At 43.9% G+C, this 24,436-nt stretch overlaps 1 protein-coding gene across 2 annotated transcripts in view; it reads right to left on the minus strand.

Moving 5' to 3' along the window:
• Positions 1–24,436, minus strand: part of pip5k1bb (phosphatidylinositol-4-phosphate 5-kinase, type I, beta b) — a 37,283-nt gene that overhangs the window by 5,271 nt on the left and 7,576 nt on the right. The window contains exons 1-10 of one of the 2 annotated variants that reach the window (XM_086205992.1): positions 15,679–15,690; positions 15,500–15,568; positions 14,763–14,893; positions 10,899–11,016; positions 8,841–8,993; positions 7,889–8,188; positions 1,852–2,054; positions 1,401–1,484; positions 862–910; positions 673–757 (exon numbers count right to left, since the gene is read on the minus strand). In XM_086205992.1, the coding sequence (XP_086062118.1) occupies positions 673–757; positions 862–910; positions 1,401–1,484; positions 1,852–2,054; positions 7,889–8,188; positions 8,841–8,993; positions 10,899–11,016; positions 14,763–14,893; positions 15,500–15,568 (1,192 nt within the window). In that variant the 5' untranslated portion in view covers positions 15,679–15,690. Of the gene's footprint in view, positions 1–672; positions 758–861; positions 911–1,400; positions 1,485–1,851; positions 2,055–7,888; positions 8,189–8,840; positions 8,994–10,898; positions 11,017–14,762; positions 14,894–15,499; positions 15,569–15,678; positions 15,781–24,436 lie in introns of those variants that run through there. The other variant, XM_086205991.1, reaches the window with a different exon arrangement.

Genomic DNA, 24,436 nt, shown 5'->3' on the forward strand with positions numbered 1-24,436 from the left:
GTTCAAATGCATGAGAACTACACAAATATCATCTAAGCTATCCTTGCGCTTCCTCCCAAGCGGGGAATGAACATTCTTTCTTGTCTCTAACGGGACTTGGCGAAGGTTGACAGCAATTTAAAATCATTGTTGTTCACTTCCACAGGGGTTCCTGCGTGCTTACATAACGGCGTTACTATATTTACTGTCCAAAACAGACATGAGGAGAGGCCTGCGGGCTGTTTGGTGTCTGCATGCTGAGCCCATTAAAATGGCTTTACCTGCAGCTACGCCCACGACCGCGGGAACACACCGGTGACATCATCACCATCATCATTACTTGTGGCGCTCGATTATTCTTCATTTCATTTATCAGCTCTTCCACATAACCAACTTGTGGTCCTGAATTTCACTGAGCACAAGTTTGTCATTTCATGCTACAATTCAATCACAGCTGACAATAAACCACTTGCCGAAAATGTTATAAACCAGTTCTGGCAGATCAGGAAGCTGATAGGAGGGAAGGAAATAAAAGTCTGGTTACCGAAAAACAAGATGGACTACTAATGTAATCACAGTAAAGTGACACACAAATACCAGCAGCACGATAGAAAACTGCACGTCCCTCTTCTGTCCCTCCCTTTGTTTTTGTGTTTAAGCATTTAACCCCAATACGCGACAATGCAAACTTACGCTGAGTCTTCCTGAAGACACGAGTGCTCAAAAACTTGAGGAAGCGACTTGCATAAAAGCCGGGCCGATGCACCGAGACGGTGTCCTGAGGATAAGCAGAGATCATGTCAGGCTTTTATCAAGCAGCAGCAGGAAGCTGACAAAAGGCCCATTCATAGAAGCAGAGATTTTAGTGAGATATCAACTTACGCCATCGTACACCAGGGCCTTCCACGAATGTTCCAACTTTTTAATGAACCTACGGAGGGACAAAGCAAAGCGCCTTGTCACAAATGTATCCGCTTATATAACAACTTCCCTTTTATGCTTGATCTAACCTGAGATCCCCCCCCCCACCCCCCACCCCCCAGCTCAACTAACTAGAGCTATTTTTCTGCATTTTAACAAAAATGCATCACATTTTCGAGTTACGTAAGGTTTGTTACGCCTTTGAGGTTTGTTTTCAAGGGAGGAAAACTAGAAGATATTCATTTATTCTCAGACCGGACCAGACCTGGCCTGACCGGATCAGGCCGGACCAGACCTGGCCTGACCCCCCACCCCCCTCCCGACAATTCAACCAACCAGACTGAGAACGATCCTTACGTGATTCTTTTTTATTTCCACATGTTTAAGGAGCTTCTGAGAGTAAGATACTGAAAAAACTATCCTTAAAGGATTCATCCTTCATTTGATATTTGAAATAAGAAGACAGTGTGCTTGTATTACATAATCACCAAGACGAATACCTGTATGACTGTAGAATATCTATGATACCCAGGAAGATCAGCAGCTTCTCTTCCTTGTGTGTTTTGGCCGGGATCCCACCCATCCTATAACAGATGAAAAACCACACCAGCAGTCAGATGAAGCTCCTGTTCCTCTTCTGGTGTTGAGACGCATGAAGGCGGCGTGCCTCTACATTTCAACAAGTGTTTGTAGAAGAAGCACGTATGCTGTTCACAGTCTTGTGTTGCTGAAAGGACCGTGTTTGGGTTTGTGTAGCTATGGTGACATGAGACCTTTGCTGTGTCCAGCTCAACGTATCAGTATTGTTGTATAACTGTGTGTGTGTGTGTGTGTGTGTGCGCAAGATATAAAAAAAGTAGTGACTATGAGTAGCCGTGTGTGTCTGTGTTTTCGTGTGTGTGTGTGTGTGTGTGTGTGTGTGTGTGTTTTCCCCCAGCTGAGCCGACTCACGTGTCATCAGTGGTGAGGGCCTCAGCAGCCTTGCCGTCTCCCTGGATCGACTCCATGGCAGTGGAGTAGAGGACCCTCTGACACACAGGTCTCCTTCCATCCCCCCCTGCCTGGCCCTGCTCGAGGCCCTCTCTCTGGCTCTGGTCCAGGATGTGGACGCCCAGCAGCAGGCTGTAGTCCATGATCTTAAAGCTCTCCAACACCTACAGGAAGTAGTCAGGGTTTTAGATTAAAGAGGGTTTTCTGCTCAGAATGGCGTCACAGAAATCCACCTCCCAACAGCAAATACAGCATCATTATGAAATGTTTTGAAAAAACATACTTTTGCACCAAAGACACTTTCATCTCTTAACATTCTTCAGTGCCTTCAAAACCAAAGCGCCAGCAAAAGGAAATCTCTGTTTGAACCGGATTGAGTGAAAATAAACAAGGTGTTTCTCCACAGAGAGCCAAGTGTTACAAACACTTACAGCCTGTCGGAGGAGCCTTTCGCCCACTTCCCAGAGTCCTCAGGACTGCATGTCTCCTCCCTGCTTCAAGTGGCCAAATAGAGCAGTCATTTGATCTGGGAATGGGGTAAAAGTATCTGCCAGGTATTCTGGCTTATGACCTAGACTGGAAAGTATACAGTCCTTGAAGCGATACTTCACCCAAAGAGTGTTTTTTTTGTTTTGTTGCTTTTCAGGTACTCGCAAATGGGTGTCTTGAGCTCCCGGAGCCATTTTTTCCCCCCTCCTGCGTCACTTCTTAGTGACTCCAGAAGGCTGAAAGTGTCAACTACATATATTTAGCCGAACGGTGACTGGCAGCTAACAACAGCCACAGCAAAAAAAACAACAAAAAAACAAAACAACAACAGCAAAAATACCCAAAAAATTTAGTGAGCATGTCGCTGGATAAAGAAGACATAGGTAATGTCAGATGATGCACACGAGAGTTAGTAAACCGACATTTTTAAAAAGTTTTGCTGTTTTTTGCCTTGCCGCTGCTGTTGTTAGCCGCCAGTCACCATTAACTTCAGATTAAATATACCCCAACGGGCTCTTTTTACTTTCTGGAGTCTCAAAGGACGATGCAGGAGGAGAAAAATGTCTTTGAGAGCTCAAAACTACTATTTATGAGTAACTTGAGAGCAAAATACACTTTTGGGAGAAGCTTTAACTCGATAAGAATGTGTATACAAAGCTGGCAGAGGAGGAATGAAAGCGTCATCAGAGAGGGTGAATACACTCGTCTCCTAAGGCCCTCCGGGGTCGGCATTGATCTGAGAACAAGAGAGTTAAATCATGCATCTCTTATCAAAACCTCAATCAGAAACCTCTCCTTCATCTGGCCTTCTGTCTCCGCAGCTCTAATTTGCGTATCTTTCAGAGTCAATAAAAAGCCAAGTACAGATTACTCAAACCAAAACACACAGCTGGAGAAAAGTTTATCGTCTTCGTTTGGGGTATTCACACTTACACACTATAAATAACACATTCCTGTGCCTCGTGGGAAGAGGAGTAATACAAATACCTCTGATATAATCGTGTTTCTGTGGAGAATGCGAGGCCAATGAGGTTTTGTGGTCAGGTTTCCCTGAATTTTGATGTTGAAAAAGACTTAATGAGTGTCGTAAATCCAGCTTGCATCTATATTGGGAACTGCTGATACATAAAGTCACCAGCATTCATACTCACGCAAACACACAAAGTAGAACTAATGACTTACTCAGACAAACACTGGGGCTTTTGTCAAAGCTTTGCCTTTTCCATATCAACGATTTGCATCCTTTCACTCGGACTCCCCCAGCCTATTCAAACAGCAGCCATTTTGAATAGAGCAGCACACACCAGCCTGCCTACAGAAAGACATTACTGTGTGTCCCGGCCCCGGCTTTCCCAGGCAAACAATAAAGCTGTCATTGCAGAGAGAAAACAGCGACATTTGTCTTGTCGCTTCAGTTATGTTAATATTTCGAAAGAAATATCAGTTACACAGCAAGAAAAATATCCGGAGCAGAATGACACTGATGTGTAAGTATTTGGGAATCTCCCCTCACTAATCTTACAGTGCTGCGGGAAGTCAGCTTTGTCACAGCAGCATCCCCTGATATTTGATCCCTAACCCATCGATCTGTGTACCACTACGGCAGGAGAGCCTCTGCAGAGCCGGCCAACGTGCCCCACTTTGCCGTGACACTAATACACTGCAAGCTTTCTTAACTCTGTCTGCTGAAAAGACAGAACACAAAGCCTCTTCACACTCCTTTTTGGCCCGCAAAGTACTGAGAGAGTAGACTGAGTCACTTACAAGCACAGGGAAATGTTGGCAAAGGTGAGCAGGAAGTGTGTGTCTCGCATTCGATGCTGAGAAAAACTCACTGTAGCACTGATAATACTGGGATTTATCGATTGTATGAATTTGATATAAATCAAAGTACAACTAGAAAGTATCCAGGAAGTTCTAGCTGGATGCAGAATATGAACAAAGTATCACTGCAATACACTCATCAATGTTCCTCCCAACCACCAAAAATTGGTCAGCCAGATAACAAACCAGAACACAATCCACACCATAATAAATTCAGATTTCTCCCTTCATTAAAATACTGGATGTGAGTTTATGTTTTTTATCAAAATCTGCTCATATGTTTGTCAGCAATCACATCCAAAATACTTCCAGAAGATTATTAAATACACATAAATAAATGTTATTTAACCATTTCACAACCGTTTTTGATTGGAACGGCATCAAGGACATATCCAGGACAACAGTGACATCTCACCAACGGCACGCAGCAAACTTCAGCTTCCAGGATCCTGAATCTAAAATTTGATCCACATCGACTCCAAAAGTTCATCACTTATTTCCAGTACTAGAACACATCTATCCACCAAATCAGATCAAATTCCATTGATTAGATTTAGAAATATCCTCTAAACAAACACACTGTTTATCATATCAAATGACATGGAGTTTTCACATTAAATAGCATGAAAATTGTTAAGAAGATATACACACACATATATATATATATATCTGCATTTTGCAGTAAGACAAAGAGAAGTGAATGTGGCTCTGAATTCAGGTCGGGGTCGTTGTTTTCTGCAGCTGAGTGTGAGAGAAGCTATTGTTGTCGCAGGAACGCATGGATGAGGGAAGAGGGAACCATACAGTTAAAGGTTGCTCATGATTGGCTACATGCAAGAATGCTAACACTGCGTCTCTGCATCATCTTCTTATTCCTTTTCATTACACAAGGACTGTCAAACGCGCTCCTGGCGACATCATCATTAGTCTGTCTCACTGCCGCACACATAACTGATACTCTTCTGTTACAAATCACGCAGTGTCAGAAAACTACAAACACACCAAACCCCCCCCCCCCGAAAAAAATCCTTCCTCTCTGTCTAAACCTCGACATGAATAATTAATATCTTGTGTTGTTTTGGCGTTTGAGGAGTATCAGGGGAGCTGCAGCGTAATGGAGAGGAGACTTAAAAGGAGGGGAGTCGACCCTGGCTTTCTCTAGAACTGTCCCACATAGCAGGGATATTTTATTCTCTCCTCCTCCTCACTCATACCCCTCTTACTCACATTCCATTGAAATTGCTGCAGTTAAAACTCCCATTTATTTGACACCTTGACCATCCTACCACATGTGACAACAACGACCCCCCCGTCCTCATTTCCTCCACACCCCTGGTCCCCTGGTGCCTGACCTCTCCTCTGTGTTTTGGTCCACAGCCTCTCCTGGGGTGATGGGGTTAGCTGCTTACTCATGGAAATACACAGAGATTCTGCTTAGAGAGCGTTTTGCTTCCCGCTCAGGAGGCGAGCGCAGGAAACACTGAAAATAACAAACTGTACTGAGTTTCCAATAGCTGCTGGTGTCATTATACAGTATATCTACACACACACACACACACACACACACACACACACACACCCCTATATGAGGCAAACAGCACTCACAGACAGAAAAAACAATGTCTGGTGAGTGCTTAGCCGAGGGTGTGTGATCGGTGCGTGTGTGTTTGCCCGGCTGAACTTCAAGGAATTACTGACTTAGCAAGAGGGCAGGATGTCATTCTGGCTGCAATCTATTAAACAAAACATTGAACAGAACATGAAGGACATGGTGTCAGCATTCTGGTTCAAGGGGATGGGACGGCTGTGACCTGAACGTTCCTCTCTGAATCCAAGTTTACACCTGCGACTGAAATCTTGTTTGAATCTTTAGGTGGGAAAGCAACAGATGTCCACACCTGTAAACACATTTACAATCCGTAAACTAATTTGAAGGAGGAAAAAAAAGAGAGGAGGGGAGATTGGTTACCTAACAGGCCCAACTAAATATATCCTGGTAGCATCACACTGGTCATTACCTTAACTCTGCTCCATGTGCCATCAATTCACATTTAGTAGCCGTTCTTCTGTTTCTCCGTATGAGAACATCTAATCTGAGGTGGGTATAATGGAAGTCATGACATCGTTAGCTGAACGGTGCCACGCAGGGCTGCCAGGTTTGAGGCCAGCAGGAAATCTTTCTTCCCGGTTTCTGGACCCCCTCGTCTCACACACCAATCCACACGTATAGTCACATCCTGCTCTGATTAGCGGATGATGATGTGTGTGTGTGTGTGTGTGTGTGTGTGTGTGTATGTGCGCGCCTGCATATGCATGTGCGCGTGTGTTCAGGGGACAGCATGTACAACTGAGGACAAAAAAAAACAACATATGTCCCTGATTGTTTCAGTTTAAGGTTTTTTTGGGTGTACAGGAAGTGAAGTTACGTATGCTGGCACCCAAAAAGTGGATTGACTCCACATTGAGTCTAACAGTAGAGTTCTATGGTTTCATGAGAACAGTGAACAGCCACCAAGACACATAGTGACCCGAACAAACCACTTCCTCATTTGATGACGTATCTTTCATAGCGTAAATGCTAATGTGTCCCCAATCGTCTCTGAGCAGCACAGAACATGAAAAAACTGTCATAAATGCAGGGCCTGGTGGCTGTTTTTTTTTGTTTTTTTTTTAACTTGAGACAGAATGTCTTCTTGTTTTCATAGCAAGCACGTGATAAGCAAATGTTGTGTTTGACTATCTGGAGACAGATGTGAATACTGTGCACGAGGCTCTTGGACCTTGAGGCAGAAGTGACATAAGCAAATAGCTGGACACATTTGGAGAAGCGTGACACACACAGGTGTTATGGACACAGGTGTAAACAGAGATTCGGTCCTCTATGAACTTGTGATCCAATCGTCTCGTTCCAGAAGCAAAAGCGTACTGGATCACGCTTTAGTCTCCTTTATGCCATTATGCAATGCAGTCTTCATGAATAAGGACGTTACTAGACAAAAATGACATTCCAAATGTCTAATTTTTCCTCAAAGATGCACTAGACTGCTGGAGTAGAGAGTCTCCAATAAAACTAACCTCTACCAGCATGAAGTCTCCTACACAGAAGAAGAAGAAGAATGCAGTTCTTTAGATTGGAGGCCTATCTCTCTATCAAGCTAAGAGACTCTCACGCTACCAGGATCATATCTTAATCACTTTCCATGTTTGGAGATCTGTCATGTACCAAAATATCGCAGCAGAGAGACAGGAGAGCGGAGCCCGCAGCAAACTGGCAGTATGGACACAGCGGAAAGTTCTCTTTCAACAACATTTTGTCCTATTAAGACGCAGACATGCTGTCCTCGACTAGTCCAGAATGCGTGTGTTCATGCTTTCATTATCATAATAACAAAAGGTCACTGACTCCTTTCCAGCAGCGGTGAATTCCCAAGTCAAAGCACCTAATATGCCATGTGATATTATGCCCATGTGATCATGTGTTTTTTTGTGTCGGAATGACGGAACAACTGGTTGAAGGGAGAAATTCTGATCCTGATGCTGATACTTCATTAAAAATCACCTGAACCTTGACCGCCTTGTTTATTGCTCACATTCCTTGAGTTGATGGCGTGACTTGCCCTTTCAAACACCAGTGACCAGGCAGCCACAAGCCACCAAAGCCGCTGTCATCTCATCCTCTACCTACCCGACAGTCTCTCTGCAGGGTCTTCATCAGGTTGTTGTACGTCTCAGCGTCAAAGTAAAGCCCTTCTTCATGCATGTCCTGGAAGTCCAGATCTTTGAAGGTCGGAGAGGCTTTGTCTCGCTCTTTTCTGGACGCTCGTCTCTTGTAAGTGGATCCTTTAAGGTCATATTTGTAGTGCATTTTAACAGAGCGAGGCAGCACATTGTTCATAACCACCAGACGGATGTTGATGCCTCCTGACTGAATACAGTACAGTCCATAAAACTTGGGCAGTAGGGTACGTGGATTCTGGTTCAGGTTCTATGAAATGAACAAAATCAGATTAGATTCAATTTTGTCCTTGCAAGTACAAGTACACAGAAATATAATTTAGCAATTTTTTGATTTCTCAGAAAGCTGAGACATCAAATGACATGCATCAATTAAAGGAATAGGCCAACTTTTGGGGAAATACGCCCCTGGTCCATCCTCCCCAGAGCCAGATGAGAAGATTAGATACCCGTCTGCTCGCTGTGCATGTTTTAGTAAGCCGTACCCTACAGATACTAGTTAGACCGCTAGTTAGCTTAGCATAATTCATTCTAGTGGATGGGCAGATTAGCACACCTTTATCAGAGGTCACTAAATACACTTTTCTTTGTAAAAGAAGATTCAGAAACATTATTTCTGGATAAATAAAGACCCTGAACATCATCTATTTGAACCAGAATATACAGAGGAACTACAGGTTTTGAAAGATGAGCAAGGAATATGATGCTATGCTAACATGCCCATGCACTACCACTCACTGTGCCAAGCTCACTAGCGGTCCGTAATGCGTGCACAGAGGAGCAAAGCCGATCTATCTTCTTGTCTGGCTCTGGGCAGAGTGGCAAATAATACAACCTTCCATAAAATGTCCTTTTGAAGTTTTGGGGCATTTCTGTGTGATGGATTTGACTAAATGTCTCACCATGTAATACCCAGGAAGTAATCTCTGAAGAAATTTGGCCTCCTTGTGCTGGACAGTTTTAATGATGAACTCGTCATCACTGGTCAGGTAGAAGAGCGATCCGCTGGCCCCGGGGTTGGTCAGCTCAATCAGAGGCTCATTCACCAGCGAATACTGAGAGAGGGAAAACATGAACACACCAGTTTAATGTTTCACATGAAACGCAGGTCAAACTACAGCTACACTTGGAACAGATCCAACTAACAACCCCGAACACACATACAGAAATAGTATGAAATGGTTGTGTGGGAAATGTTCATTTATCATCTGAACGGCTCGGGAGCTGAAGCCCGCCGGGGTTCTTCCTGGACAGATCACCAGTCAATCACAGGGCGGAGACACACCACTGATGATTCACAGGCCTCAATTAACCGAACGTGCTTGTTTTTGTTGGTGGGAGGAAATTGAAGCATCTGCAGAAATCTCATGTAGGCACCGGGAGAAGATGCAAACTTTCAAAATACAGAAATTTAATACTAATCCTCAAGAAAACAGCAGTAATTTGACACAAAGAGCACCTTCAGTCTTCTTGTCACACACATGCAAAGGTTGGGTTACAACCTGGGAAACAGGAGAGGTTTGCAGAGGCCCTTAAGCTCAAACTAGGCCTCATATCGGTGGTTTGTTTGACGCCTGGATACTGTGTGTGTGTGTGTGTGTGTGTTCTCTCAATTAGACGCTGCTGGGTGGCAGAGACTGTGTGGATGAATTTATCAGTTGTGAGTATATCCTCTGAGCTGCTGAGCATTACCCCTCCTCCCCCCATCTCACCTCTCCCTCCTCTGCAGCCTTTTTGTCTCGTCACTTAAGCAGAAACACATTTGACATTCAAAAACAAGACAGCAGCAGTGAGGTTTTGTTTTGTTTTTTTCAAACTCTCTGAGACAGACGAAGGCGTCTTAATAAGATAAAAAGCACCAACAAGTTTATTAATAAGTATAAGTTTAGGATGTAGAGGATTGTTTGAACATGCCTGGTGCGTAGAATTAGACAGAAAGGCGTTTGCAGACGGAATTTGTTTAAATGCATTATGGTATTATCTATGTCTGCGTGTGAGTTTGTGACTTTGATTCTGCTGGGAAATCAGGGGATCATCTGTTGAGCTCATGCAGCACTGAGAGTGGGTTAAAGCTGTTTTAATGAGGGCACCCTCCATCGGCTCACTCATTACCTCCAATAACTCCACCGCCCGAGGTTTTGACAAATCCACCCTCCCTTCTCTTCTTTCTGCTGCACGGCTGGAGAATGTGTGTAACCCATCCCGAGGAACACGCCAAATTCCGTCGCATTAAAAAGACTTTTGGCACATTTATCAAAGTGTACAAAAATCCTGATCGTATCTTATCGAGCTGAGATGAAAGAGGCCTTTTAGAATCTTTTATTTAGATGAGGTCCTTGGCAACACTGTTCACCTCTTCACTGGTATACTTCATAAAGGTATCTATTTTCGGGGAATTCTTTTATATCAAAAGTGAAACCTGAATGTGTGTTGAAATGGGAGCCAAAAACTTTTTAGCTGAAACATTTTTAACCCCAGCACTTCCTTATGTTCCTCTGAGATGCTGCGCGCTGTATCGCTCCGCAGTGGCTGATCTGCAAAAATTTAGCTTACACCTGAATTAATATTGATTTTTTTCCCCCCAAAATCATTTTTTGGGTGGATAAACGATGTTGTTTCTACATTTCCTCGGCAGTCCAAATGCAGCTGCTCTCGGCTCTCTGCCTGTACTGACCCATCTCATGCTACCCCACTTCAACAAATCCAAACTATCCCTTTAAGGGCAGAGCAGACTTACTGCACACATCTAGGTCATAATTGCTGAAATATTAAACTAGTCAATTCTCCTGTGTGTCAGTGTAAACTACATGTGTGGTTGGCTGCATTTTTTTAAGATTTCCTCCTCATAACTGCAGCCATAATGACTCCCAATTTCTGGGATCAGAAGCAAAAGTGCTGAACCTGAGACTTGGATGTGAATATATATTTATATTTCTATTCAATGACATTCTCAGTCTTACCAGGTAGTCATCTGGTTTGATGCCGAACAGATCTCTGAAGTAGCGGAAAGCCAGCGGGGCGTAGGTCTTGAAACGGAAGTCCGGATAGTGATGGGCCGGGGTCAAGTTGCTTCCCTCGCTGGAATGTGGAATGATAGGACCCAGGAAACAAAAACATGTAACAGCACATAAGGTACATTATGCCGTCAGTGAGGAAGGGTAAATAAAACCCTCTGTGTCAGACATTCTCCATGTTTGGACTCCAAATCTTAACCTCTAACAAGAATGTCATGTGTATTGGTTTGTCTGTTAGCAGGTGGCGGTAGGCAGTCTCTCAGTACACTTTAAGTTTTGCATATTTACTAAACATGGTCCCAGTAAACATGTCAGTGGGCCATTGGAACACGTTCCACCATGCTGGAACAAGCACCATTAAAGTCGTCTATGGGAACCCAGATTCACTGTTGTGACAAACTGGTGCGTATTGAGTTCCCCGCCTGGAGACTGACGGTGACTCTCATTACACTACCAGACAAACAGCGCTGCTCAACACATGCACTCCTGCTCCGTAGGCGAGAAAGAGAATAGCAACAACAACAAAAAAAGTGAAAAAAATGCAATAACACCACGTCATAATGACCTTCACTTTTGTTGTCTAGGTACTAAAGTGAGACGTAACGTTCTCAGACAGGCTTTGACAAAGACGGATCCTATTTTGTAACAACCTAACCTGAATCCAACGCTATGGCACAAGAGTAAGACGGTAAAGCTCGCCTGAGTCAGCTGTGAATAAAACAAACCCTCGTCGCAGCCATTTTGGGTGACCTGAAATCTACAGGAAGTGGGTTAATGAAGGTTTTTCTTTTCCAGGGCGACAACTGTGAGAACTTGGATAGTTTTCTCACTAAGGAGGCTGGTTGTTTTGTATTCGGTAAGGGGATACAGGCCCGCTACGACTCGGCTGTGTGACACCTGTGTCGTGATTACTCTTCAGTGAAATCTGAGATCTGCTCTGTTTAGAGTTGAGGGAAGAGCAATTATCTGTCCTCACTGACAGGAGACCTGGTGGTAACGTACGCCCTGCATGGAAACCATTCAGCAGCATGCAATACCTTCAAGTGTTTCATACAATCCCACATGTGTGTTGGCCATGGTGTGTGCTGCTTGCCAGAGATAAGGCGCTTTCAGACAAAGCACTTGGAGGAACTACACTGAGAACTACTTTTCCTCCTTATGCTGGCAAAAGACACAGGCCGGAGGCGTTAAGTTTTCAGGTTGTCTGTTCCTACGGCCTCCTGTCACTTTGGAAGAAATTCTTCAAATTTTTCTTTGTCCAATGTGTTTCAAGGAACTGAAAAACAGTGGTGGTCAAAGGTTCGATGTCAAGAACACTGTCACCCCACAAATGTGTGATATACCTCCCAGTCTCATTAATGCAATTTCTGGAGGATTTTTTTTTTCTTTTTCTTTTTTAAATTTAGCACGAATGTCCACCGGGACTTTGGTGGTCAAAGGTCACAGTGACAGGCACACATCGCAGAGGCATAAAAAACCATGGTGTGTGTGTGTGTGGGGGGGGGGGGGGGGGGTGGACAGTAGGTGTAGGCCATTTTTTCTTCCCCTTTTGCTGCTGTTCACACGGCTTCTTAAAAACAGCAGTTGCTGCGTTAGCTAGTCTTTGGCCAATCAGTGGACGTCACTCGTGGTTAACATTGTTCCAGGAAAGTACCTCTACTGAGGTAACGACTGAAAAGCTTCCTCAAAATGGGATTCCCAGCAATAAAATGGTCTGTGGTCCACACACGCCAAAAATAAAAAAGGGGTACTTTCTCCAGCAGTTATAGGAACAATTGGAAAAAGCGGCAATCGAAAAAAAGAGAGACCCGTGACATCTACAGCCATCCAGAACTAGACTGACAGAAAAAAACGACAAAAAAAACCTTAAGAGAGGACAAAGTGGGAGTGGAGAAGAGAGATGAGAGTGGTGAGAAGGACGGAGGCAACAGAAGCATCTGAGCGCCATCCCTCTCCCCACTGTATGGAACTTTTTTTTGCTGTTTAAATGCAGGAGAGAGAGGCCGTTATATTAGACGCCATTATTCAGCACGGACTGCATAGCATGTCTTGCTATGCGGTTTCCATCGTTGATTGTTCCCAGTGAAAAGCTGATAAGATAACTAGCCCACAGACTCTCCTTCTTTACGCCGCTGTATGAAAAGCTTTGACACTAAAAGCACTGATGGTGATATGAGAAACTCACTTCAACTCATGAGTATTTTGTACTTCAGCGTCTCAGCCAGCTACCAGCAGGTTTTACATACTCATCACTGTAGGGCCAACACAAAATCAGAGCAACATTTAGCTGAGGAACAGGATAGAAAAGGTCAGCGCGGGCGCCAAAGACCAGCTTTGCATAGACTACATCGCATTTGCATATGCTGGTGCACCTTCAGAGCTAATCTGCAAAATACCTCCTGGTAGGATTCTGTAGTCAGCTTCCTGAAAATGATCTTAAAGATGTCCAGGAGTGATCCATGCATTTGTCCACAGAAAAAGGAGGATAAGCTCTTTGGTAGGAATATTTCAAAATGTTTCATAAACGGAGGAGAAGTAGTCAGACATGTTATTATTTATATAAAACAAAAAGGATTATTTGCCTGGGCGTCGACTGTTGTATGTGTGGGTACATGGGTCACACTGACCAAGAACCCACTTGCCGTTATATAAAATGTTTCTTTACACTGATGATGTAATGGTGAAGACAGCCTGAGATGACGCGGCAGCCCGCTGACGTCGGTTTTGCGCTGTGGCAGTAAGAGGCACATAGTAAGCTGATTTTACAGTTCTTGGCAGGATAATCCGCCAGAATTGTTCCATCATGGCTGCGGCACCATGACCTACACTGGCAACATCCACTTTGTCATGGCCGCCAACCGGGTCATGTTCTAGATATTTTGCGCCCGGTGGAGGATTGTTGAATGGGCCAAGGCAGAATACATTTGAGGGAAAGTTAGTCATAGCGCCACCTGATGGCAACAGGAAATGATGTTGTTTTTTGTTTTTTTGTTTTTTTGAACGCTTTGATGTACTCTTCCTAAAGGGCCGACAAGATTCATTGTAATTTTAAACCGTGTTCCTATGGTGAGGTGGGCAGGTTTTTTATTTTGCCACAGAGCACAAAACTGTTGAAATGGGAGCTTTCCAAACTTCAAATCTCATAGTCATAGCGCCACCTAGTGGTTACAGGAAGTTAGCTTCATGTAAGAAACATTTAACTCATCAGTGTCTAAGTGTGGTGAACAAGAACATATCATACTGGGTTTATGTGTTCTGTAGCGACACCCAGTGGACACGGGAAGTGACATGTGCACCACAGCGGATGCATTCGGATGCTCCTTCACGCAAAATCGTAATATTATAATGTTTCACCCTCCTGTCGTCACAGAACACTCAGTGTGCACGACGCTACTCGTTATACTCTTGGTTTGGCTCACGCTGGCGATGCTATTTGCTTTCACTCTAGTGTACAAGTGATGAGGGGGTTTGTGGCGGCCGCTCTGACTGGATGTACCCAACTGACAAGTATCCAATGTACCCAACAAGACACATAACATAAAATAGAGCAGCAAGAGGGCAAAACTCATTCCCTTTCCATTCATTTGCTTTCCCGGCAAAGGAAACCGTCCGAGCCAAAGCCTGTTGCCTCCTCCACATCATGTGTTTTTATGAAGCAGTGTGATTCACCGGCTCTATTAGAGCAATAATAACCTTGAGTCTGCCAGTTAATGACCATGCGCAATTCTTTCATTCACAACACACAGACAGAATGTTTCAGAATGTTCACAATGAAAGCTACAGAAAACGCTGGCAAGATGACGCACTGACCTGGGCAGAAAGACGCTCTCCACCACATAGAAGTCTTGCATAAGCACGTCTCTGTCAGGTTTGGAGGTGAGGTTTCCGACAGTATAGCCAATACCGAGCTGAATGGCGCCCTTCAAGGCTGATGACGTCGTCTTTGGTGGGAGAAAACAGTCCATTACAGCACCCAGTTACTGCTTTCCCCATTACATACATTACTAGATGCGTAATCCAGCTGTTTGAGCTGCTCTTTGTATCGGAGCCTGTTGATGTTTGATTTCATTTGATGAGATTATTATATCATGAAGGTGAACCGTTCATAAAATGATTCACATGTGACAAATATATTATTTCAACACATATCAAACCCTTAAAAAAAACGGACTTGGCACAAACAAACCAGTCTAGTTGTGTGGGTAGAAACTATGAGAACTTTGACCAATTTTTATTCCCAATCTGAACAGTGGCAGCCACTGTGGAGAGTCTCGTAACTGTATCTCAAGAAATGCTGCCATAAGCGTGAGAGTTAGGAGTGACTGCCACTTGGCTGATCTCTGGCAGCCAGCCCCGGTGAGGGTCAGGACATTATGTCCTGTAAAAGGACATTTATAAAGACTCACATGACGCACAAACTCACATGTAAGGGCCTTTTAGAGTTGCGGGCTCTTGTATAAACAACAGTATTTCAAAAATAAATGTTATGGAAGCAGATTTATATTAGTCATAAAAGGCAAAAGGAAGAAGATGGTCAAAATTTGTACCTTCTTGTATGTTTTCTCCCTACTGGTACTCCAAAGCCCCCCCATCGCATTTTCTGTTGTGGTTGACATCTGACAGAAGCAACACAGACTGAGGATTCAAAGGCCTTTCTTGAAATTACATCATTTTAATCCATATTATAAAAACTGGAATGTAGGGAAAGACAGGAGCCTACGTTTACCTTGCTTAGTGAAAAGCTGTGTCCAACAAATGGTGATCAGGGCAACATGACTTGATTGTCAGGTTGATTAATCATCAGGAGGTTTGGATCTGTCTGGGGAGCCTGTTTAAGAGAACACACGCACTCATCGTTACTACAGAGCACACAGAATGAACCAGGACAGAAACGCTCACAGCTTCTGTGTTACAGATACAAGACACGCAATGAGAAATTACAACCTGCAGGCGGAGAGAACATGTCCACATTAATTAACATCAGTGCATGTGTGTACGTGTGTACGTGTGTACGTGTGTGTGTGTATGTGCGGGATTTTATAATCATCCGCCTGTCAGTCCTGCCTCACAAATCCCAGTGTGCAGACATAGAAAGAGTCTCCTTCCTCGTCGTCACCTCTCTTTCCTTATTCTCCACTGTGAGTGTGTGTTGGATAAACAGCAACTCACGCAGGAGCAGAGCTGCAGATTTTGTGTGTGTGTGTGTACGTGTGTGTGTGTGTGTGTGTGTGTGTGTGTGTGTGTGAGAGAATGAGGTTCAGCCCACAGGCTGAAGGTGATCTGCTGGTGCTGCCCAGCTTTAAAACACCAGCCTGTGTCATTTGTTTGCATTGAATTTTACTGCCTTCCTCGTTCCTTCTTTTATTTTTTTAAAGCAAGCTCCCCTCCTGTGTGACTCCTCTGCCAGAGAAAATAAGGCTGAGAGATAACCGTGTCGCCTAAGTGACCGAGAGAAGCAGGGGAGCAGACAGGGAGTGAAGAGAAGAGGCTCGATAGAAACATTAGTGAAGTTGGACTTGGTCTGGTAAGTTCTAGCGAGTCTGCAGCCGCTGCATCGCCTGCATATAAATACACCTGCAGGGTCTCCGAGTTGCGAATGTCCATCAAATCAAGCTGCATAGCCCACTCATAAATATGTTACAGCAATGTTTAAATGAGTCTTTCAAGGGATAATTTATTCATCTATTATTATAATGTTGGCTTAGATATGAATGACTTATGGTATTATCCATACCTGCATTTTTTTTTAAAATCAGTCAGACATCTATTTTTACTCAGAAATGAACCGAAACTACAAGTATCAGTCATAAATCCTTGACTTACTAATAATCAGTATCTGTCATGAGAAGACCGTATCTGTCGAACGCCTGATTTGCACACACACACTGATCCGGATGAAGCACACACTTAAGCTCTCATCTCCAGACTGGACTCGTATCTGTGTGCCAGCTCCTCTGTTGCTATCAACACAGACAGACACACCACCAATGCAAATACTTACTGACTGAGAGCACTCCTCCCCACATAATATTGAAACTTTATCTTTATTTGGATGTATGCATCATTTATAACTTCTCTATCACCTTTAAACTAATATTCAGTCGCGGGAAGGAACATAAGTGCTCCGAACTCACCGATTCCTCTGGTGAAAAGGGTGTTTTAACATTCAACTTCACTGTGAATTCTCGCCATAAAAGAAAATCCTCTTAATGAACATGTCATTAGAAATGAATTTGAGGGTTTCTCTTCACCGCTGAGTAATGAGGTGTTGATCCACCTGAGCTATTAGACTGTATGAGGGTCAGCGTGCTCTGAAGCTGAGGAATGTTAATAAGTCTGCAGGCCTGTTTGGCTCTGCTCTCTCTGCCCTGCATGGGCTGAGTGTCAGGGATTGTTTGATCTGCGCTCTCTCTCTCTCTCTCTCTCTCTCTCTCTCTCTCTCTCTCACCCCCCCTCTCTCTCACCTGACCCCTCCACCCAGCTGCTGCTCCAACAGTTTCCAGAATAATCCATGAAGAGGCCAGTAGCTGCAACGAACAACAGCAGGTCTGTTGTTCACCTCTAAACAAAAGAGGGGCAGACAGATGGAAGGACGCACGGCTGAAAGTGGCTGGAACGTCCTCATCAGCCATGTTGTACCACTTTCATTGACTTGCAAATACCACTGAGTACATGCCAAGTGCAACAGGAGCAGTTGAACACAGCACATGTGGAACAGCCGGTCATCATTTACAAATGGTAGAACAACTGGGAACTACATAAAACTGCATCTTTATCAAATCAATGCATCTGGCAGATGGTAGATCTTCTGAGGTCTGGATGAGAACCAAATGGGTAAATGATACAGCTGATCAATACAAACTACACTTTGTAGATGAAATTCGACATCTGAGTAAGAACCACTTACACTGCTTGGTCAATATTTGTGTGTGTGTGTTTGTGTCTGTGCACAGGGGGCCGGGTTATTTCTGTGCCTTTGTGAAAGTCAAGCAAGGTCGTAAAGACCTGAGCGCTTGAATCCTAACGTGTTAAAACACTTTTGTTCTGTATATAAATGCAGAAATGCTCGGTAGAATGGGGTCAAACACACTCTGGATCAATCTCCATTTCATATTTGTACAAAGTGAGATCCTGACATCATCAAATGGTTTGAGGATTCCCACTTCGAACCTTCCAATTTGGCATTTCAGCAGTCAACATCTTTTGTTGCGACCAGATGTGATCATGTTTGAACGGGACGGTGGAACTGCCTGCTGTAGCGTCTCATTTACTTTAAATGAAACCTTGATTTAAGGACCTGAGTCTAGCAACTGATACCATAAACTTAAGAAAATATTTACGAAAATAATTAGAGAGCACTGGGAGAGCACATACCCCTGCCAAGGCGGACTCAGTCTAGCAACATGTAAAACTAGGTGGTGCTATGAGCCCCAAAATGTGTTGAGTTATTCTGTGGCCCATTGGATAGAACGCTAAAAGAAACATGGGCTCCTCAGTGAGGAGAATAACTCCACTGAGTGAAGTGGAAAGTATGATGATGCTCACAAACAATAAAAGAACAATTCAGTTTTCAGAAACTGGGAAAAAAAAGCAAGTAGAACAAGAAGGGTATAAAAGTCAAATGCGCTGCAACTGCAAAGCTTCTTGGCAAACTCAGGACGGCTTTTATGGTGATCGTTTTTTTGTCAACACCCAGACATGGTCAACAATATACTTGTCATGCTCTTTGTCTTCCTAACATGTGGAGCGCTTTGTGACTTCTGCTCTTGAAAGGTGCTATATAAATAAACTACATCTCTCTGTTCCAAACAACTCTCTTCCAACTCGTCCACATGTCCTTGTCAGAAACTCTACCACCCTTCAAACAAACACACTTGAGTGCAGATCAAACACAGGCTCTCATGCCGTACCTCCTCCACGGTTTCAGGGATATTGCCAATGCTGCCAATCAGCCTCTGTAGAAGTCAGACAGCCACTCTGTAGCCAAGCAATCCTGGCAGGGAAATATGTGGCTGAGAGCAGACATGGAGCATCTGGTATGATGAAAATTCAGATATAATGCATCTGAACTGTTAGAAAATCTGCTTGGCTCTGCTAATATTCCCTCCGTGAACCCAGAGAACAAAGCAGTGGTAAGAATAATAAAGGCAGAATTGTATGTCTTTGAAAGAAGTGAACAACAGTGCTCACAATAGTGCACAAGCATGTTTTGAGGACATGACACCAGGGCTAAAAGTTCGCATCTCTACATAACCAGGGCAGAGATTCTGCATTTAGGTTGCTCTTCACTCTTGCTTTTCTTCAGTCCCCAGATACTATTAGATTACCGCGGCAGCAGATTGGAGACATAATGGAGAATCAATAGTAGACGAGCAAAGCAGAGGAGCTGAGAACTGGACTGATGCGCATCCATGACCTTCAAAGTCCCGTGTAAGATGTTAGATAAGCACGGAAATCTGGATTTGGATGGATACAATCAAGAAGATGCTTAGCTTAGCTCAGCCTGAGGGGATCAGCTTCATCAACGTGGCTGCTGAGCTCAGGCTTGACAACTTGAAGAGGGACAGTATGGTACTATGTCCTGAATTTAAGTGTGAGATGAAATGAAGTACAAACTTTGCCAAAGGTCTAGTATAGCCTGAGGATATTTGCATTAGTTGTGAGTAGACACCTTGGTTAAACACTTAATCAGTGTTTGGCGTGTCAGCAATAGTAGCTTCTGTAAAATGTTTCATGTTCTGATAGGAGACGAGAGCGTGCCTCCGCTGGCCGAGCACACATCATCGCTCTTAAGAATGACAATAAATAAGTTAAGTCCTCAAAAATACTCAGTTCAGCCCCTGGCTGTTTCAAGAGAAACTTTGTTTTAAAAAGCAAGAAGTAGTGAGTAGGGGCGGAACGGTTCAGTAAGCCCTGGGTTTGGGCTGTACTGTGGCTTTTGGTTCAGTTCCTTTTAATTTGAACCTTACAGAGAAGAAAAACATCCCTATCCTGAGCTGAAATTAATAAATACTAAACATGGTCAGTCCTGCAATTGCTGTCATTTATGGTCACCACTGCGCTAGTGCCTCTTCGCTTCTCTTCTCTGTACTTTCTCAGTGAGGGTGGGGCTAAAGAGCATTCCGTGTGTGTGTGTGTGTGTGTGTGTGTGTGTGTGTGTGTGTGTACACGCAAAATAACATAACTTTTGTTTCCCTGTGCAACCAAAGATTGTGGCTCGCATGGATATAGAACCTTGGCTTGTGTACAGAATGATTCAGTCCATGCAGCCCTCAGCTACATTCAGTCTCCCACCAGATAAACCACTGAAACACCTGGCAGGTATTTTGGACTAATTTTAGGGAATCCTGTTCTACATTTTTACTGTATCCTCTGGACATGTGTTTGCTTTTTTCATCCAGGGATAAGCTGTGCTGCATCTTCAGAGTGGAGTCTTCCTACAGACTCCAGACACCTTGCAGCACTGCAGAGCTGGCAAAGAATTGCGTGTACACCTGCAGCAGCATCTGGACATCCAAGCAACAGCCAGAAATGTTTGATGAACAGCCCCACATCTCTCTCTCTCTCTCTCTCTCTCTCTTTTTGATTCAACACACAATCAGCTCAGAAAAAAATCATAACCACCTCAGCGATGGAAATAAACACAACAGAGGAAGAGATAAGCTGTGAAAATGAAGTCAGATGGAAAGAGCTGAGAATAAACAGTCATAAATTTGATATATATCTGTTGCTGCATTAAATATTAGCTTAGTCAAGTCAATTTTATTTGTACAGCGCCAAGTCACAACAAAAGTTCTCTCATGACACTTTACAGGTAGAGCAGGTCTAGAACCACACTCCTTCAATGAATCTACACCCAACAATTCTCCATCAGCAAGCACATCCTGCAACAGCAGCGATGAAAACCTTCCATGAACGTCGAGCAGATCCAGGCTCAATGGGGACGGCCTTCTGCTTTGACCGGTTGAGGGGAAAGAGAGCAGGAGAGCGGGGCAGAGACAGGGATAGATCATGGAGGACAACAGATATACAGAAGGAAAGCGAGGGACAGAGATAAAGAGGGAGAGACAGGGAAGAGACTGATGGACAGACGGGGACGTGAGCAGGTGGCGCTACAGGTGGCCACTTGAGCCTCTTCAGGTCTGTAGCCTCCTCCATCAGAACCCAGAATCTGGGATGCGGGGAGCCCGAAGGCTCCGGAGAAGAAGAGGAGTTAGTAATACATAGGAGTATGATTTATATAAGACACATAGAGGAAAGAGGGGAGGAGAGAGAAGCCCAGTGCACCATGGGAGATCCCCCAGCAGTCTAAACCTATAGTAGCATATGTAAGGGCCAGCCTAAGCAGTCCTAATTATAAGCCTGATCAAAATGGAAGGTCTTAAGTCTGCTCTTAAAGGTAGAGAGGGTGTCTGCATCCCAGACCGAATCTGGGAGACGGTTCCACTGGAGGGGAGTCTGATAGCTGAAGGCTCTGACTCCCAGTCTACTTTTACAGCCGGCATCCAATAATGTTGCTCTGTTGTGACTGTCAGCCTGATGAAGTAGTGCATTAATTGTTTGATTTTATATCATGTGATATTTGCTCTTATCCTCAAACAATGGGTAGAGTCTATGTCAAGTCTATTTATTCAAGTCAGTTTTATTTATACAGCAACAAATCGTAAATAAAGTTATCTCGTCATGGCATCACTTTACAAGTAGAGCAGGTCTAGACGCGCACACTATAAATCAGTTTAATGTAGAGATTCAGCAGCGTCAAATAACTAACTTTTAACAGGCAGAGACATCAAGGGCGGCCATCTGCCTGGGTCGGTCTAGCTGAAAGAAAGCTAGAAAGATTAAGAGACTGAGGTTGAGACAGATAGTAGCAGAACAAAAAGGACAGACAGGGAGACAGTGAGACACGAGACATGGGACAGGCAGACTTGGATACACAACCATGCGTATAGAAAATAACTTGATCACTCATAATGTCTGTAAGGAATTTATGTTGCATGAATAACATTCAACTTTTCTTGCATTATGCTGATTATATCATTTTAATAAGAGGTCACTCTGAGAGAGCACAAACCTCAGATATGCATTTCAGCTCCTCTTTTATCACAAACGTACAGATATGAACTCATCACATCTGGATCCGAAGCAATTCCAAAATCTTTTCACCAGTTGTTCCAAAGTCAGTTGTTTCCAAATTTGACCAAAATTCATCAGAGAGAGGAGAGGAAGTGTCCATAGGTCTACAGGTGAGGTGGCGAAGAGGAAGTTTAAACACAGTCACGGTCTGTCACATGTTCCAGTGGAGCCCTTAACACTCAGCTGAAGCAGAAGTTGTCAGACCAGATCAAGTGTCCCACATCTTCCAGTCATTTTACTCTGGAATAAAGATGTCTGAGTTCGCCAAAAAGGTTTCAACATCATGAGAGAAAAGTGTGTGCTGACGATCTACAGCTGAATAACAGACACGTTGCCAAGGGAACAGCCCCGTGACAGCGGTTGACTTGTTGGATTAATGTATGTAAAAATGGCCAAAGAGGGATGACAGTTACCTGACAAGCCAGATAGCTCGTTACACGGAATTGTCTGGGAAGGCCTCCATAGAAACTGTTGAATAAAATCATCTATCCATGTCCATGATGCTAAATTCAACCGATCAGATCGGCGAAAAACAAACAAGTTGGAACATGTTGCTCTCGCTCCAAATTAGAAATAAGCTCCCTTTGTGATTATACTGACACTACAGCAGCGTCTGTGCTAACATCCTCAGGCAACCAACGCTGTATAACTGTAGGCGCAGACACAAGCACATCGGTTGAAGCCTACAAGGATGGATTCTTATATGATCTTGCGGATCCCACAGCCTTACAAGGTCAGGATGCCAGAGGAAAGGCGATGATTCAAAGGTTTATCCAAATCTTTAACAACAACATCCCCTTCGAATGTATGCCTGGTGCTGTAATTAGACATGCATGTCATAACTCATAACTACTGAGTTTGGTTACTAAATGACAAGCTGTTTGCATGCTTTAGTGTTTGATGTAAGAGAACAGTTGATGCTCCAAGGAAACTTGAGTCAAATAAGACCTGTACACTGTGTCTTGGCAACAGTACGATACAAAAAGTGGTATATGTGACCCGGGATTGGTAAACCTCAGCTCTCTGCATTGAGATGAGCGTCTGTCGCTGGTGCATAACGCAGTACAATGTGTACTCTTTATCACCCTGAATACTTCTTTCAGTTGGCACAACATTGTGCATGTGTCAATCGCTACCATCTCTAAATGCATGTTTAGCGTCACTATACCGCATGTGAGCTCCGTTTTGTGACCTTTTCACAACAGCAAATCAAGAGAGACAAAAGGTGGGAGGGACGTAGCGCCGACACCTACAGGCGCATTGACCTTTCAGATGTGACATGAACGGATAAGGTGAGCGAGACATGGAGAGACAATGAAATGATGCAAACAAGAAGACAATGGCAGAGAAAAGACCATGAACACAAGCGGTCATCATAGTTAATATTTAGGTGGTTGCTTCCCTCGTGATTGCTGTGATAACAACAAGACAGCGTGTCAGTTTTTACAGCCGGGCAATTCTCCCAATGAGGAACAAATTGTCCTCCAGTGTAATAATGCAAACAGAAAGTCTGCAGTAACAACACAAGGAAATTTACTCACTATAGATTAAGTGATTGAATGTCATCTGTTTGTGTAAGGCAAAAAGAACAAAAGTAACCCTGGGAGAGAACTTGGCTTGTGTATTTGTTATTCAGAGTGTGTCTTTAGCTCCACTGTGCATGAGAAGCGGTGAGGAGGAGGTCACTCTCCAGAGTGTCCAGAGAGTCACATGAATCAACCCAGGGAATGAGGGAGGGTGAGACAAACATAGAGAGGAGTATATGGAGAGAAAACAGAGACCATGTTCTCTAAATTAGAGAGGCAGGGAGAGGACGGAACGATAAATACCAGCATGACACTATGAGACAGGCGGGAGTTATACAGTGGGCTTATTATATTCAACCAGTTAGCTCCAGCGTCTATAACGTCACATGGAAAACATGACAGCCGGCGTTGCCCATCCCAACCATGCCAAGCCCTGCCCTGCAGTCCAAGGTCCTCCTGAAGCCTAAGTAGGTTTATCATTGATGCATATATCACTGACAATAGTCCTTCTAAGCTAGTTACGTGGTAAGAAGTATGAAATTCTACGGCACAGAATCCATCCAAGCTGGCTACTGGCACATGAATTCTCCTAACACGCGCTCACAGAAAAGTTGGTGTTAAGAGTTATTCTACTGTTTTCTCACTTCATTATTATATGTTTAAGGATTAAGAATATTTTCGATGTATTTTGGCAAGGAAGCCCAGAATTATACTGCGTATTAGCATATTACATGGAAGCATTACGCTAGCGCATTTACCCGTGTGGGCATCAACAGGCAAGAGCTTGGGTGTCACATGCTCGCAAACTGCCCCCCCCCCAAA

Source organism: Aulostomus chinensis, chromosome 6, assembly GCF_037954235.1.
Source record: "Aulostomus chinensis isolate RoL2024-O1b breed Wild chromosome 6, RoL_Achi_v1.0, whole genome shotgun sequence".
Taxonomy (NCBI): domain Eukaryota; kingdom Metazoa; phylum Chordata; class Actinopteri; order Syngnathiformes; family Aulostomidae; genus Aulostomus; species Aulostomus chinensis.